Raw genomic sequence first — 19,023 nt, 5'->3', positions numbered from 1 at the left:
ACGCGGTCACTGTTAGGTATACGCGAACGCGTCCCTACATCTGCCCGCACTAACGACCTATGTAAATGTTCTATCTGTTATCCTTGTTTCTTATCATCTTTTCCTCCTCCTCCCGCATCTCCTCGACGACGACGATTTCACCGTGGACGAAATGGCAGAGAGATACAAAGTGGGAGTGAATGCGAGAGAAGGAGAGAACGTTGCGAGGAAGAGACGAGACTGCGAGAGAAAAGAGGACCGAAGAGGAGAAGAAGAAGAAGGTCCAGCATTCCAGAGCCCGGTCTCGACCCGCGACCCTCGCCCCCTAAATCATCCACCGCAGCTAGGCCGCAATTCCGTTTTGTTTTCTCCGCTCCTCTCTGCTCGTTCCTCGTTTTTTCCTCCCTCCGCGTTTCTCTTTTTTTTTTTATTTATCTCCCCTCTCTTTTTCGACCTTTTCTACCGGACCACGGAGACAACCGACCGACCCTCTGCCTTCTCCTCCTTCTTCGTCTTCTTCTCCTACGTCCGCCAATGTTCCTCCGGCGCGTTTTGACGGGAGAGAACTGTGGGAAAAACGTCGTAGACCTGCGCGACCCGTTACGAGGGTGACGGGCCATGATAATGAGCTCCTCGTGAAGATTCGACTTGATTTCTGACTCGGTCGACGTATCATTCGTGGAGAAATCTCGTCACGTGCTCATCAGTTTTTGCGAAATTTTGACGTTCGGTAGCATTCAGATAGGTTGGAGTAATTCGATACAGAGTTAGAAAAAGAGTTAGTGATGAAGATTAGCAGTGATGACAATAATGATCTTCTAAATCTTATATTTTATCCAATTTCAATAATATATATATTTTTTTAAAATATACATTATTATTCAACATTAAAAAAGACTGCTCATTTAAGGGATGAAATAATCCTTCGAAGTTCTGCAGTTAAATTTTATCGGCAGATAATATAAAATTGAAATTTATTATTGTATCATGTTTATTGTATCATTTTTTGTATTATATTTTACTGTCTTATAACATTTTCCCAGAGAAAAAAAATTGGCGTCGGGTTACTTAAATAATTTTGTTATATATTTTTTTTGACGTTGCAAAAATTATCTGTATCTTTGCATTAACTATATTTATATTATAAAAGCATATATCAATTATATATTTATTTATATATTATCAATTAGCAAAATAAAATCTTAAAACGGACAAAATAGAAGAAGATTACACTAGTTTACAAAAAAAATTATTTTTCAATTACTTTGGACCGGACTACATATCTCTTATAGATTTTTGGATGCTGGAAACGATGCCGTAAGCGAAAAAATTCTAGCTCGTCAGAGTCAAATATCGTCAAATATCGTCAAAAAAACCATTTTTTACGTATTAAACCTCAATTATCTTGGAAATCTGACGTGCTAGAATTTTTTCGCTTGCGGCATCGTTTTCAGCATTCAAAAATCTATAAGAGACACGTAGTCCGGTCCAAAGTAATTTTTTGCTGTAAACTAGTGTTATCATCACAATTAGAAAGCAAGAACGCAATGACAGACAAGATTGTAGAATAAGAAAGATAGAGCTGCAGAAAATGGAGAAAGCGTGAGTAGCCAATTAGTTAACGTGGACCGACTAATTAGTGTCGAGTGAATATATGCTTATTCGCATACGCGCGCGCGTATGCATTATAAAACCCATTTCGCGGATGCGCGAAGATAAACTATGTGTACACAACTACAACCACAGATTACCAATAATGTTTCAGAACAGTCTCGTTTCTTCGCAAAAGTGTAGGTAACAAATTATTGGCAAATTTTATTTATATGTTAGCTATGTATATGTTAAACACGATACCGATTATATTAGAATTTATCATAATCGAAATGACTTTAAATCTTCAATAGTAACCCAGATTCACGAAAAAATTGCGAAAACAGATTATTCGTCGTGACGAACTTAATCATGTGCATTCGGTAAACTCCTGATGAACTTGGGATCATATGGCGAACAAGGAGCATTCACGATCACACGAGACATCGCCGATTTTACACGCTCGCCACTCGTTGACACCCAACAAGCTGAGTGTACGCGCGCGCACGCCCCGACACCGACGCCGGCATTTAAACGCACGAAAGTATAATGTTACGGACACTCGATATTTTCTCGATGATCGTCATTGTACGATGGCATCTTTAACGTACGCGGCACAGGGGAGGAGCACCTAGTATTATTTCGACGGGGGCTACCGTACCAATGACGGCAGCCAGCGGCAAAACTCGGAGTGATTTACCCCGTCTTCGGTTACCCGCTTGCATTGATGCGCAACAAGAAGCGCATCGTGAGATGCCAGCTCCCGTATAAAGAGCTTTCTACTGGTGCTCTCTACCGTTGAGGATCGTAGGTCCGCGAGCAGACTTTAATGACCGCTCCACGCGGTTTGACCCTCCGGCACTTATTGCGACATAAAGTCGAGAATTGAATCCAGGAGATTCCTAAGATAATTAAATATGCGGGGTATCCCAAATACATATACTTCTCACTTTCTTCCCACGCTACGGTTTCATTAACCAATATGAAACTAATTTGTTTATAACTTAAATTTAAATATGTGTTGTCTGTCTACTAATAAATTACGAATATTTCCAATAACAGATTTTTTTATCAAATTCTGCTAACATGAAATTCATTTGAGAATAAGTAAAATTCATCTTTGCGTTTCGAAAAAATTTCTAAGTTATATAATGATCTCTCTCTTCCAAAGCTATAAATTAAAGAAAAGCTAACTGTGTGTTTACTAAAAATATTTTTTTTATTTTATGTATCAATTGTAGAAGCGAAAAAAAATATATAAAGTTTTGATTAATTGAAATGTTTCTTCTACAAATATGAAGATTATGTCTTAATAAAATAGACTTTCTGTCTTTGTGAGATTCTACCATTATAGGTTGATGAAATAAACTACAAAACGCAAGCTAAAGTTAAACGCGATTTGCTAAAAAAACATCTTCGTATCTTCCAATCAAGTTCAGTTTGTTGAAATTGATCCGAGTACTGGATGTCTCAATCTTCCTTAATAAATCAGCGAAACCACGACTGTGTAATCGTTCAAAGAATACCACGTGCGCACGAGAGAACGAAGTATTTAAATCATCCGACAAATATATACACACATTCTGCAGCATTCAGCGCTTCGCGTTAAACGATAAATTCGATTCCGATTAGACGGCCCCGCGGCCGAAAAAATATCACGTGCGAGCGGAGGCGCCAATAAACGCCGGGGCGCAGCGGACTTTTTCAAGAATGGCAACATTAGCCCGCGGACGTCTGGCTACAAACAGAATAATATACAGTCGCTTAGCGGTGCGCTTAATGCCCCCGTACTATTTTATAACAGTGCCGGTTTGCCCGGTCCGCGAGTCGTATCTTCCAATCTATATCCAGTCGAAGAACGGAAAAGGGGGACGAGGGGTGGCAGTAAGAACAGAACGAAAAGAAGCGTTTATTCCGAACAGAAGAGCAGAGCGGAGTTATTTTCTTGTCGAACAGCTCATCCCCCGGTGGAAGATAACCAGAAATGTTTGATTTCTTTTAGCGCCCCGTGCACGCGGGATATCTCATCCCGCTTTTGCACCTACGCATTTACGTCAACCGGCGCGAAATTGAACGTTTCTGGTGAGGGAACACCTCAAAGGATTTCAGAACGCATGATCGTAATTTATCCGGAAAGACAGGTACATACGCTACGTTCGCACCGATCAAATTCATCGAAGGCAATGCAAGGGTAATTTCTATAATTATTCGTAACATACAGTCGCTGGTTTACATTTGTATAAACGAACGTGTACTCGAGTTCTTTCTCGCGACATTCCATGCAGCGTCGTTTCTACACTGTTATAAAAAAAAGCAATCCAATCTCTTGAGTTAAATAACATTTTATTATTTTTAACTTTTATGTGTGTCAAAATGTATAAATCAATCCAATTTTCTGGTCAACGTGAGATACTTATGAATTAATATATGCATTTAGTAAATAATAAACTAAATATTCGAGTCAAATTTAATACATTTTTTTTAGTAACTTTGTAATTCCAGTGTTTTAATAAAATTAACGACATATTGAGTAAGACCTTCAGAAATAATTAAAAGTAACTCAAATTGGGTATAATTGCATGGACATTATGAATTTAAAGTGTATATTACTTAACTATAGTATGTGTAGATATAATGAAATTTGTACGTTTTCTTACGGAAGTTGTAATCGGAAACACAAGAAGTTTGTCGCTGATCAATCATCTTCTGTCGCGAAATGTGCGTTGTTTAATTATGAGGTAGTTACTTTGACTATCTATTATTTGCTAGATTGCATCGTGTGTTGCATGATTGATTTACAACGATTTCTGAAGGACGTGACTATCATCGCGAGAAAATAATCGGTACGTTAATGAGCGTTAATATCGCCGGGAGATGTCTGCGATGAAAGCTTTTAATTACTGCAAATGTGTGTCGCGAATATTTCATCGCAAACGAGGTACTGCGACATTCTAGGCCTGTTAGCTGCGACATTAATGTTAGTTGGCAATTACGTTTTCAAAAGAGTTTCCATCAAACTACAATGTTAACGAGAAACCTGTTTATCACATTGTGAATTCTTCAGAAATGCATATTGTACATGAATATATAATATATATTAATTGCCAATTCAAATGTAAATAAATTAGTATCAATCAGTTAATCTAAAATATCTATTCAACAATGACCGATAAATTCAAATGACTTGATAAATTCAAAAGAATTTTTTCTGTTCATAAAAATTACAAAAATCGAGAATCAAATCTCAGAACAACATAAACTTTTAGGCATCTCGAGTGGAAAACGAGTAGAAAAAAATAAAATTAATTTATAAATTTTCTTATTGTATGTTACAAAATAAGCGATATTAAATTATCGAATTCAGATATAAACAAGACATTAATGATGGAAGCAGTTTTGTGCTTGCATTAATGATCGTACGTAGTTGAGGGAAAGGAAGCGCGGCGCCTCGTTATTTTTTCAGCTGAGTGATCAAGAGACCAGCCATTATCAGCGTCTATCGTCAAAGAGTAGGCACGCGTGCGTTTAGGAGAGGTAATTAACCGGTTGTGTTTTTGGGGAAGCCACTCGCGTGCCGTTCGATTTTTCCTAGTGCTATATCTACACTACACTGATGTGAGAAAAATATCTAATTAAAAATGGAAGAACTAGATAATTCTGATTATAATCAGAATTCCTGTTATTTCAATCGCTGCGCTTGGCTTAGCGCCGAGACACTACCGTGTCTCCTGATTAGAATTCTTGTAGATTTAACCAAAAAATTATGCATGATCCGTCGACCATTTTCAACCAGAATTCCAATTAATCCAACCAGACATTTTTTTCAGTATTAGATATTAAAAGACTAATAGTAGCCCGATCCTTTGAGTTAAGTAACATTTGTTATCTCTAACTTTTATGTGCATTAAAATGTAAATTAATCCGTTTTTGTAATTAATTTTAAAGTAAATAACTTCTATATTAACGTATATTTCTATATTCACTTAGTAAATAATAAGTTAAATTTGAGAGAGAGTCTAATTTACTATATTTTCTTGAATTAAATTATTTAATTGCATTGTTTTAGTTAAATTAACGACATATAGAATGCGAGCAGTAATGACCTATATAAATGATTTAAATGACTCAAATTGGATATAATCTGACGTTATGAATTTAATAGTGTATTAGCTACATGTATCTACATTCCGATACTCGGATACCCGTATTGACAATATCAATTTCCATTAACCAACAGGTTTCATTGCGGGTTTCATTTTAATGGTGGTGTTCGGTTTTCATTCTTCAAGCTGATTCTGTTGTTCCGATCTTTATTGACTATCTGTCAAAGTCGAGGTGCACTATTACTCGTATCAACACTCGTTTCCGATGAACTATTATAGAGACAGACTTTGTCTGCGTAAACACGTCACCACTCAATTCTCAATGTTCAATACTCTATTAGAATGCATAAAATGTTTATTTTAAATAATTGATCGTCTATATACGCTTAGAAAGACAGAAGTTATTTAACAGACAAATAAGTTAAAGAAACTGACATTTTAAATAATTGTTTTAATATGAAATATTAATATTATTATATAAAATTAATTTATGAAAAATCGTTTAATAAAGTACGGAGCTTTAAAACAACTTAATGCGCGTCATTACATTTTACTTGTTTAAAAACATTCTGCATAATTATATGTTTTTACTAATAATAATAACAAATAAATAGATAAAGATTATTATGTATTTATTACAATTTTTTCAAGAATCTACGTGCAAAATTCTTAAGTTAGAATCTTCATTACTTTGAAAGCAGTTCGAATTGTATCAGCTATATAAAACTGCTGGCATATTCACGTTATTTGATTACTCTTTTTATTTTTCTGAGTTTCTCTGCGCGCGTAGGAAATGAGTTATACAATTTTTATAGACCGTTGCGAACTAAATTGACGGGTTAAGGGCGCGCTTTCGGCACCCTCACTGGACCATATAGCCGAGATCGTTAGAGCTTTCGTAGGTGAGAGAATGCCGGAGGCTATGACTAAAAGACGACCTGACGACCGGGCGCGCGCCACTTTTGCAACAAATCTTTCTGTCTAAATCAGTTTCGCGAGTGAGATAAGTGTTTCAGCATCGAACCCTCATAATCTGAGGTGAGAGAGAAAATGCTCGTAAATCAGGCCTACTGATTCAATACGCTGAATTATATTTGCGATAAAACTTAGAATATGACCACAGAGATATCTAGATTCAGAGGTTTCATTATATAATAGGATATTTAAGATGCAAAATATACAGAGATATTTTATTATTAGAGATTCATATCGGAATGATTTCAGATTTTTACTGAGAGACATTAATGTAATCATACAATTTACATGTACATCCCTTACAAAAATTTAATACTGGTCATTTTATTACTGTAAGACAGTAATTAATTACTTATTTCATGTACTAAAACGATAGTGCTTTTAATATCTACTTAAAATAAGTAATTAATTACTGCCTTTCAGTGTTGGCAAGTATTAGATTTCAGTAAAGGATATTTACGAAAAATTAAGCTCATATCGTAGATTCCTCGACTGATATAAGATTAGTTGACAATCTCCAATATTTATAAATAACACTTTATGCACGTTCATTCTTACGGCCTTATTCTGGACTTTGTTTGGTCTATTTGTCCTCTAAATTTGATCAGATTTATTTGAAAACAATGAATATTTCATGAGATATTTGTCGCGAATTTGAAAGAACAGTTTGTCAATATATGTATCATAATAAATATAAGATTCGACTCGAAGAATGTATTCTATAGGAACACCAAAATTTACGAATAAATAAATGAGATCTTTTAACAGAAGTCTACAAATCTTATAAATAATCATAATAATTAAAATTAATAAATATTATGTAAAGTAATTTTTTAATATTTTTAACATTCATGATACTTCAACTATAATCTCGTGTTACCTAAATATATTCAATATCCTAAGTTATCGTGTAATCTATTCTTATTATATACAGCGTAAACTGCTGTTCTAATAATACAACTATCTTGACATGAGAAATGAGAGGTAGTTTCAATTTTCACCGATTAATCCTCCGTATTGTGCGCGCGTAGCAGATAACGTCGATTTATCGTGATCCGCTCAATTACTATCTCCAATGGTGATTCGTTCCTCGATATATAAAAATAACGGGAATATTCCGAGTTTCGTCTTCGCGCCTCTCGCCTTATATTTCACGCTGTCAAAAGATGAGCGAGCGCGTCGTGTCGAGCGATCGATGAAAGTGTGGGCGGTCAAGTAACAAAGCGCGTGGTATAAACAGGAACGTGGGGTGGTTTTTTATTGGCGGTTGCTTTTCGAGGTGCAGGCGCGGACTGTCTCGCCCTTATCGACCCACGAACTTGTCCATGGGACTTTTCCGCGTTATTTGCCGTACCGGCGCGGCGATACTTTACGATTCACTTTGTAATGCGTAAAAAGAACATGATATTACTGCGATCGAGCATAAGATAATGATCCTATCTGGCAGCATTAACATGTGTTTTTACTATAAATCTTTCTTTTAAGAAAACATCAAGCTCTTGCTGTTGTAAACAAAATTAATTTCAAATTTTAATTCAAGTTCATTAATATTGGAGATTTTTTTATATGAAGGAGAGATCCGGCACGATTTTTAGTTCAAATCGATATGTCTTACCAAATTTCCGACGTTTTTTTATTTCGAGCTTTCGTTGGCAATGGCGTTGGAGATACGGGACGATCTATCGATCTTCGTCTGGCATTCTCGAGAAATATCGCAGAATTGTATATATCTGTCAACCGCAGCCGTCTGGAGGATTGCGGTCCGATTTCACGATGCGCGTTATCTCTAAATCGAATTTCTCGATTTGATCGAGGTGTGCGTTGGCTGGTCGTTCCGATCGATCTTCCCGACAGAAAGATTCCGATAAGTCGTCGATACGATAATCTCGTGCCCGCATCGTTTCTCTGTCTGACCTCGGCGCAATGCTGGCTGTCATCGTTCCTAGAAATATGTCTTGGTATTGTTACGCAAAATGCATAAATTCCGAAAGGATTCTTTCGCGAAATCACACTTAAAAAAGTTTTTTTTTGCGGTCTATTAATTTTGCGCACATAGCACAGCGTTATGAATTGACTCATGCTTTCGTTGATATCCCATAAACATTTCATTGAGGTTAAAGCGAAATTCACGCTTAATCCATTGTATAATCAGTTTTTTCGGCACTGATCACGCTGTCGTTTCAAGGCGGATAGAACTGAGATCTATGTGTAGAGAGATGTCTCCAAACTTGGTTTTGCAGGTTAGTTGTAGTTTGATGGTTTTGTAGTAAATCCAGAGTCAGACGCAGTGATATACTGGCACTGCTTAACCCATCATTAAGCTTCCTTGATTTAATTCTTAAGGTAACTTAATAAAGTTCTTAGGAAGGAGAACTTAAGCTAAAAAATCTTAATTTAAAGACTTAATTTAACTTAAGCTAAGTATCTTTAAGGTCTCTTCCTAAGAATTTAATAAACTTTCTACACTGAGAGAAATGATTAGTATGAATAACCATTTATTTTGTTGATATGCTAACCAAATTTTGATTAAAACAACACAATTTTTATATTAAAAAATAAGGAAGTGTTTGTAAGTTATAAAGTAAATTTATAACTCACACCAAAAATATTTCTTTCAGTATAAGAACTTCCTAAGAACTTAATGAAGTTACTTTAAGAATTATATCAAGTTTCCTAAAATTAAGTTTTTCTTTAGCTCAAGTTCCCTTCTTTCATTAAATTTCTTAATCTTTTTGTTATCGGTTATAAATGTACAACAAGAAAAAGTTCTGTACATATATATGACTGCTTTTTCGCACTTTGACTTTTGTAGAAATTTCGATATTGGATTGGCAATTTTCAATTTCTAATGTTCTCTATTCGATCTCAAAGTTTAGATATCAGATTAGATTTTATCAAGATAATACTCAATGTAATACTGATCTTGTGTGATGCGATGAATGGATACTTGCATTCGTCTCGACAAATTTCCACTGCTCCCCCTTCGATTCGAATTCGTTCGACCTTATAATTCATCATTCGTTGAAAACTTCCGAACCATCGTTGGTTATTATACGTACAAATACACTCGGCATACAGCGTTGTCGATCGCCGTCGATTTCCAGCCGGCGGCACTCCGCTTGAGCAAATATCGTCTCGCGCTTCGGACAACGCTCCTCGTGTGGCCCCGTACTTCTCTTTTCATAATTTCTCGTGGTCTCTTTATCCGATCCGTCTCTTCTCGGTCCTTCCACCGTCTTCGTCGAGAGACGCATCCTTCGTACTCTCGGCATTCCACGAGGCGAACACGAGCGAACCCACTAGCTACCACTCTTCCGACGTCGCGTCTTCCAGGCTTTACACCCTCTCCATGTCGTGTCCCGATGACGCAAAAATATGAAAGTATACTGGCCTTTCCGCGCCTGAAAGGCCGTAATTACCTGTACATAGTACAGGCTAACTCACGGCATGGCAATGATCGGTAACTCCTCCGGATTAGTAACTCTACTGGAGTCATTTCAGAGACGACGTGACTTCCGGTAAAATAGTAGCGGTTCTCGACGATATCATACGTCGCACTAAGGTGTACGCGTGCGTATAAAATAAAAACAATCCTGATGTTTTCACAAACATTTGAACAAAACACACAATGATTAATGATTAATGATTTCAACATCATTCAGGTCTACATGTCAGTATTACGCAGATAAATTTCAGGATTCCAAGACAACGAGAAAAATTAAGAGACGTTTTCAATATTTTTATTTCTTCCGTTTAGAATCTATTTTTCTTGTCCAGTGAGTTTTTTTTTACTATTTTAGACTTTTAAAAGATATGGAAAAATACAGGATTACTTTTCAATATCTCTATTATGTTACCAATTTTTTATAACTCAAATGTTAAAAGCTTCAAATTGAAATTCGAGTAAAAATGAAAAAGAAATGTGAGAATGAAATTTTGCTTCTGCTAGAAAAGACAAATTAAAGACAGAATTATACACAGTTGGAAAATTTGTATTAAATTTAATTTCGTGTATCCTAAGCAGTAGTAACTTAAATTTTTGTGTTAATTTAACACAAGATTAATATGTTAGGAAGTAACACAAATATTATGTAAAAAAAATTAATATAAAAAAAGTAATATTGATACAATTTGTAAGCAAATTGTGGAAGCATATTTTTTCAGTAAAATTAACATTTTGATATGTTAAATTAATACATATTTTATTCATTTGTTTTATAATTTACGTTTTAAAACATCATTTTATGTCATTTATCCACTTGCTCATAAATTGTGTTAAATTAATATTCAAATATTCAAAATTCAATACAAAATTTTAACAAGGACTTGATTGGATCATTTTCAACATAAGTATAAAATAATTTTTTACTTACTGCGTAAGATATATCGACATTTTGTCGATAATAAAATATTTCAAAGGAGTATTCATGGCAGAATGGCTCGTCGCATTTGCATTAAAAAAAAGTCGAAACATTCGAAAAGTGACACCCCAAAAAAAATCGGCGATTAGGACCAGCGAGCTTTTCGCCGCTCTGTTTATCATCACTGGCGACAATTAAGGGATTAGCGGAACCGGTTCGCGTATTTTCTTTCATAAGCGAGTTGTGTCGCAGCTTGAATAAGTAGCCATTTACTCGCCTGCACGTATGGCCCTTTCTCGACACGGTGGTTCGCCCCCTACTTAACGCTTATTCCCCACGTCCCTTCGTGGACGACTCATCCCGTATCATCCCCCTATTCTTTGCCATCTAACCCTCCGAAAATCCTGACCAATGGCATACAAGCCATAGGATCCATTGTCGATTTGACCAATCGTTGCTGCCCGTTCCACGCACACGCAAAATCGGTTTCACGCGTAACACTATTCTTTGCATTTTTTTTTCCATCCTCTCCCCTTCCGCCTGTTTGTCATATTCTCTGCTGCGGAAAAGAGGGGAGGAGAGCTCTTCCTATAAGCTGCTTTAAAATGCATATCGATTTATCCTAATGACCGACGCCGTTCCACCAGGTCGCATCTGCAGATTAATAGAACAGATCGTCCACGGGAAGAGAATGATTTGACAGCGCGCGCTTTATTTTCCAATCGCGCGACGAACAGATTGTGACCGGTTACCGCAGTTTCTTACTTTTTCTATATTCGTTCTTCACGTTTATGTGTGTCCACAATAAGCGGCAATATTTTTAGTCCGCCTCAATTCGCCGTATTGTCGTACAGTTACGATGGATTGACGTTCCGATGCCGCGACTCGAAATCATTTCTATGCTAATGGATGTTGCGTTCCATCGATCATCGTTAAATGCAACGTCACCAAGTCCCGTACTTGCAGGCTATTTGCGCTTGGGATCTTTATGATGTTAAAGCACGATATTGACACATTATGATAATATAATTATAATATAATGCTCTCTATATACGCAAAAACGATTATTTCTGAATGTTATACAAGGATAATCTATTTATGTGTGTATAGAGGATAAGTTGAAGCTGATTATAAGATAGTTTAAAATATTTTCTCTCCTGTGGAGAAAAAAATTGATAATAATTAATAATTGAAAGGGATAAAATTATAAGAAAAATATTATGAATTATGAATTAATGCTCCACTAATGTAATAATTGAAACAGATATAAATGTTTGATAAAATATAATTATTTGTACCTAATATCCATTGCAAGTACATATGTAATAAATATTAGTTATTGATAACAGTTGAATATTAAACTTTCGCAATTTATATTACTTATTTAATTATTTTATTGTATGTGACGTACTATTAATTATTTTGGATCACGCGTCTTTCTCGTATGAATGCAGTAACTTTTTCATTTATTAATTATCTATGCATGCCTCTCTTTTCTCGCTGTTTTTAGTGCTGCTTTGAATGCATCTTTTCGTTCCGAATTATGTTCAATTATTTTTCTCTATTGTGTATTCCTATGTAGTACCTATTGAATTGTGACAATTAATATGTACTATTTATTATAAGAAGAAGACATGTATGCACAATATTTTCGCTCAGTTTGAACAATAATTAATATATATAATAGTTATTTGTTAGCGATTTATATTAAGTAAATGGAAAAAAAAGAAATAGAAAAATCTCAGTTTTTTAAAAAGAATTTTGTTTATATATATATATATATATGTTGTTTACATAATACATATGTTGTTTATGCATGGATGCACAATTTACATTTTATAATGTCAAGCAATAATTTTCCAGATAATTCCGAATTATGCGCATTTAAATTCGTTTCACTTCGTTTGAACAAAACAATAGAGGAATATGTGTGGAATATACACAAGAGAAAAATATTTACGGTACCGTTTGTGAGAATGACAGAATGGTGCTGCCAAATCGCATTTACGTATTCCAAATAGAAGAAGCGAGAAGAGCAGGGAAAAAAGGAGGCGTAATAAAGAGGCGTGATGCGTATATACGCGCGCGTTCACAAGCAATGTGCGAAAACAATGCGTGAAGCCGTGCATGGATCGAGGATCATTTCTTGAAAAAGCTAATTTATCTCGATAAGGGAGTCGCATGAGGGTTGTCGTTGCCGCGTACGCACGTAGAAATGAGTTCATTCATCTCGGCGCTTTTAATCGTTTCAAATAAAGGTTTACACGGTTTATGTCTTGGTGCCAACGTTTGAAGAAATATCTTGTATTTGTATTTTACAAAAACACGAATACTCTTTTTAATTTATATTTATAATTAAATCTTTACATAGAGAAAATATGTAATTTATTGAAATAGCAAGTGTGGCATATTTTTGAAAATTAAAAAATTAAAATTTCATGAAATGGATGCAGGCTATTATTTCATCGATAAAACAAAACTAAATATTTTATGCAAAAGAAACTTTTGTGTAATTAAATAGACAATATTTAATAAGAATATGCATACCAAATTTGTAATAATTTGATTGTAAAATATCTTATTTATCTCAGCGTCATCGTTTCTGAAAAGTATTATCTCGAGAAAAACTTGATTATATAGTTTGCATTGAAAACCATATGATATGTAAAATTTCATAATTTTTTTGTTAGTCATTGATATTAGTTTTGTGTTTGATTTGTATTGTAAAAAAAATTATTATTACTGCCTAAAAGTACACAATAAAACATATTGAATTTTGCAGCAATATAATTTTATTTGATGTTATTTTCCAAACAAATTTCAAAATAAATGCATTTAAATCGTTTTGAATTTATTTTATTATCATTTTGCAAAAAAAACTTTGTATGACGGATTGCATACTAATTGATTTTCTTTGAATTAATACACTCATATTAATTTAATCATTTCTTATTCATAAGATCTTTTTTATTAATTTGCTCGATTTGTCGATGGTCATTTTTAGGGATCATTTCACTTTAGCGAATTTATTATTTCTTTTTATTATTATATTATAAAGTATAATTAGAAAATCAATCAGATTAAAGATATGGCGCAGAATTCTTGGTAGACCTTTATTAAATATAGAAATCGTTGATACATAATTTTTCAAATATAATAAAAAAATATATAAAATGAATGAAACGTATATACATATATAAAATTTACCGATATATTAGTATTGTTTTCTTCCTGCTCCGAAAATACTTCACAGATATAGATTCAAAATTTTAAGATACTGTTTCCAAGACATAAATCTTTAGAAAAATACAAATAAAACTTGATTTTATCGAATGTTTACTCTGGTATGAACTTCTAAGCTTTCAAGTAGAGTACAATAGTTGTTATAACAATATATATCCCAATCTGCGACAGAGGGTGGCACAATGTCGATCTGGGCGTCCCAAAGTGTCAACTGTACCGTTGAGAGAGGGGGCCACGGGAGAGAGAGCTCACATTCTACAATGGCGTCGGAAGGGTGGCGTTTGTTATAAATGAAAACGAAATTTAATCACACGTGATATACTGCTCCCAGCATACGGGGTGGGTATGACGATGAGCGCACGAATTCGCATCGTGTGAACGAAAATACGGGCACCTGCGACTGTTAGTGGGATCCTGGATGCGTACACCCCCTGTGCGATTTCATTATTAAAAGTCATTAAGAGCGGGTGGGTGCGCGCAAAATAATATACATATCCGACGTATTACCGCACGTGTTTCTAAATTACGCGAAGGGGTTGATAGATTTCTTTGAGTTAGCCAAGAGTTTTATAATAATATCTGATATTTTATGAATATATTTTATTTATTTTATTTTTCTTAATTAAAATTTTTTTTAAATTTTAATTAAGGGCATAAATTAAGTTAGATTGAATTAAAGTTTTATATATATAAATTATATCTAAATAAATATCAAAAGAGCAACCAACAAAAAATACTGTTATATTATTACTATATTATACTATTGATAAAATATTTTTTTTATTATACATTATGATATTCATACAGATATCTGCGTTTAATTTGTGAATTTATGTTTTATTTAATATATACACAAAAGATAGATAAAAAGTAAGCGATTAGAACATAAAACAGAATAATCTATAGTTACTCTTAATCATGACTTCAGTGCTACACTCATAATTGATGTAATCATCAGCGAATATTTACTGTTTTTCAGTAACAATACACAGATTCACTTTTAGAGAGTATATTACTTTGGTTTACAGCTTGTAATTATCACAATTGTTTACACCAATTAAAAAAAATATAGACATGTATAATTTCTTATTTTTTATAGATAATCTTAGATAAGATTACTATCATATATTGAATTAATAATTATAATGAAATGTTTTATCGGCTATTAACGAAGACAACGTAATTTTTTTCCGATTTGTTCTTTAAAAGTGAGTAATAATATAATATAAATCCCTATGATTTATGTATTTATGCATTTTAATTATTTAAATATCCTCTATGACGGTGTTACAACCTCTCAAATAAAAATAACAAGAACATAACCAGAAAATAATCAGCAACTGGATATTTCTTGTCTATTTCCTACTTAGATCATTGTAAAATAATTAAAATAAAAGAAAGACAAATGTCATGGAAAACAAACTACATAACGAAATTAATAATTTTAGAAAGGAATTCGCTAACAGCAGCAGGTCCAACAACACGACTAACGCCTAGCGTTTAGCCGTCGCATCGGCCAATGGAACGTTCGTCTGACGAATAAATATGTAAATACAATGTCCACCGCGCCGTAGGCATAAAACGACACGATATATGGCCTGGTAATTTCTTAATTGCGCTCCGAAAAATTCTTGTCATCATAAACAGCCGGTTGATTATATTGAAACGACTCAAGGCGCCGGGGGCGTCTCGTGGATGAGACAAGCGAACGGAAAAAAAGAATAAAAAGGTCGCAGGATAAAGAGTAAAAGACACGGCGATACTAATTTTCCTCACAGGATTATTTATGCGATTCTAACAGTAAGCTCCGCGCACGATCTCGCTTGACGGAAATCGAAACTAAGCTAATGACATAGAAAATCTCCCCTCTTTGTCCGAGTAGTCTTCTTCACGACGTAATAAATTCACGAAGTAATAAACGGTCGGTTCCCGTATTAATCATTCTCACGCTCGGCCGAGTTCCGGCGAGATTTGAAAGTGACTCATGCCACGAAGAAGAAGCTGGCTTACATGGATATAATTTATGCGATTTGACGGTTTGTGGCAGATCTCGAAAACGGAGCTAATACGGCTCTCTAGACGGCAAGAAGAATCGGTTCGTGGAAAGGTCATCCGAGATTCCGATTCAAATCTGTGAGAGTAACCTACGCATCTAGATCGTGAACGCGTCACGCTGATGGGATCCGAAAAATTCTTAGGGTCGGAATCCGAAAGAACGAAAACGAAAACTGTTTTATGCTGCGTTTTTTTTATGTCTCGCGCAGATAAAATCTGTGAGACTAATTATATTTCGACATTCGACATCAACATTGCGGATGTCAGTCAGTTTCTACTGTACAAAAGTCGTTGTATGCGCCATAAAGTTATATGATGATAAAGCTGAGTTAACGAGGTCAATAAAATCTGCTGAGGAAAAGGGACCGTAGTTTAAGCGAGAAGCGAAAAAAGTAGTAAAGGATAATAACAGTACTCACCAGTGTGTGTTCTCTTGTGTATCTTGAGATTCTCCGATCTGGCAAAGACTTTGCCGCAGTTTTGAAACGGACACGAGAACGGTTTCTCCCCGGTGTGCACTCGTATATGATTCACGAGTTTGTACTTGGCCTTGAAGGCCTTACCGTTACGCGCGCAACCCTGCCAGAAGCACGCGTGCGTTGTGCACTCGGGTCCGCCCACGTGGTCCACTGTCAGATGCGACACGATGTCGGTAAGGTTATTAAAGATTTTGCCGCAGAGTTTTCTTCCATTTTCTGGTAACGTTGGATCTTGGTCTATCCACATGCAGGTAGTCTCGCGGTGGGCTGCCGCCGACGCCGCCGGCGCCGTTAGGCCTCGGAATGAATTTGTAGAAGGCGCTGTGATGACTTGGATGGTTCATAGCCGGATGTTGCTGGTGATGGATAGCGGCCGGCGTCATGTGCGGTGAGCCGATGAATTGGTGATGAGAAGGTAGCGGTCTGGTGTCCTGAGGATAGTGCCCAGGATAGTGAGTAGCGGCTAGTGGATGTTGACTGGGATGGTGAGGAAATTGCTGCATCGTCGCAGCTGTACCATCGTGATGCAGCGGCGTGAAGAGGCCTAGTCCACCACTTTCGGGAGTGGTAGGACTTGCCGTTGCTATTTCATGTTCTCGTCGAAGGATAAACTCGCGCGCGTAACTAGGATGATGACCCATGTGATGGCTCATATGAGGAGCCATATGAGGAGCCGTGTGAGGATGATGCGGCGGATAACTTTGAGGATGAAAGTGGTGATGTTGTTGGGACGGTGCTTCTGTCCCCGGAGATGGCTGAACATTAACACCAGGATCTGTTAATCCACCGGTTGCCCCGCCACCTCCGGGTGATAGCTTGATACCCAGATTGACGATATGATGCGGGTGGGGTGGCATACCCTCTAGGAAACTCATTATCGTGACTGGCGTACGTTGACTTCAAAAGTAGCACCAAGAACTTTGTTTACGACGATATGACTCAGGTCGCGTCGTCAGGAGATGTTTGATACATCTTCGACGTCGTTGGATTTGATTCCCTATCTTAAGGACTATGGACCGGGATATTTTTTAACTATAATTGAATAGTGCATAAACGTGTATTTGACATAAAAAGCATACAGGCCACGATACACTTCATTCTAGAATCACTGGTCTTACCAATTTGCCCATTCTAAGCTTTCGTAAAATCCATATCTCGTAATATTCATATTTCCATGTCAAAACAAGTCCCATTCTGTTCCGATTAACGAGCGATCTCACGTTTCACGTATAACATCACGAACCCGCGTAAAGATACATTTGTCACGTGCGAATTACAACACTTTTAGATGACTCGCGGAATACGCGACGATTGTCAACGATCAATCATCTGTTTTCCGTCACATCCGCGCAACCATGTTACGCGTTTTTGGGAAATAAACACAATATCTTCCTCAGTGACAACGTGGCGATAACAACGCGATGACAATCGACGGCGTCCCGGGTGCGTCGTGCGGTGAGGATGAAACACACGTAGTGCTCCTTGCTGCGTTCACAGCGGGACTGAAAGTAAAGGACTCCCACCGAGGCAACGCGCGTCTGATTTCGGAGTCCGGTAGATTCCCCTTCTTTCTCTGCGAGCCGCGCGCGTTTCTCGTTCCCTCCTCGTTCTACCGTAGCTTAACCACCGTGCATTGTCCAACCTGATGTTTCGCCGCCCCACCGTGGTTAAGACCGCCTTCTACCCCTACTGAACCGTTCTGACGGCACGAGTGTAAGCCGTGGTCCCTACTACTGGTGAACTTATCCTGGCGGTACCAGCGTACCATTGGCGCCAAGGGCATCGCTACTCATTGGAGGCCACCGTATGAGGAGGGGCCCGTTAATTTACCACGGGCGGATAGGCGTTGCGCCTATCAAGGCGCATGTCGAGATTCTGCACGCGGTTCACGCCCTGTAGTTTGAAAACGTCGCGCAGTGACGTTCCGCGATTTTATGCACGTTGTACGAAGAACTACCCTCTTGTCTTTTGATACATAAATGTCATGTGAAACCTCTAACTATATAGAGACTTTATACATCAATTTCCGAGATTTTTTTCTATTTTAGCTGTTAAAACGTTAGATTATCGTGCAATAGTCGACGATAGATACGCAATAATTCACGACACAATCGAGGCCTGAGAATAAATGCCATGTATACGAGCGGATGAAATCTGATTAAGATAAGACGACAGTTATACTTGCAATAATATTGATTTATCGTTGTTTTAAAAACAATATTGTATAGAAATTTTATA

At 36.3% G+C, this 19,023-nt stretch overlaps 1 protein-coding gene across 1 annotated transcript in view; it reads right to left on the bottom strand.

Annotated features, from left to right (window-relative positions):
- Positions 1–17,808, bottom strand: part of LOC108724552 (pair-rule protein odd-paired) — a 34,586-nt gene extending 16,778 nt beyond the window's left edge. The window contains 2 exon segments of the mRNA XM_018450989.1: positions 16,726–17,048; positions 17,050–17,808. Coding sequence (XP_018306491.1) covers positions 16,726–17,048; positions 17,050–17,660 — 934 coding nt within the window. The 5' untranslated portion in view covers positions 17,661–17,808.
- Between the last annotated feature and the right edge of the window lie 1,215 nt (positions 17,809–19,023).

Source organism: Mycetomoellerius zeteki, unplaced genomic scaffold, assembly GCF_001594055.1.
Source record: "Mycetomoellerius zeteki isolate Tzet28-1 unplaced genomic scaffold, Tzet1.0 scaffold309, whole genome shotgun sequence".
Lineage (NCBI taxonomy): Eukaryota > Metazoa > Arthropoda > Insecta > Hymenoptera > Formicidae > Mycetomoellerius > Mycetomoellerius zeteki.
This window is presented reverse-complemented; position numbering and strand designations above follow the sequence as displayed.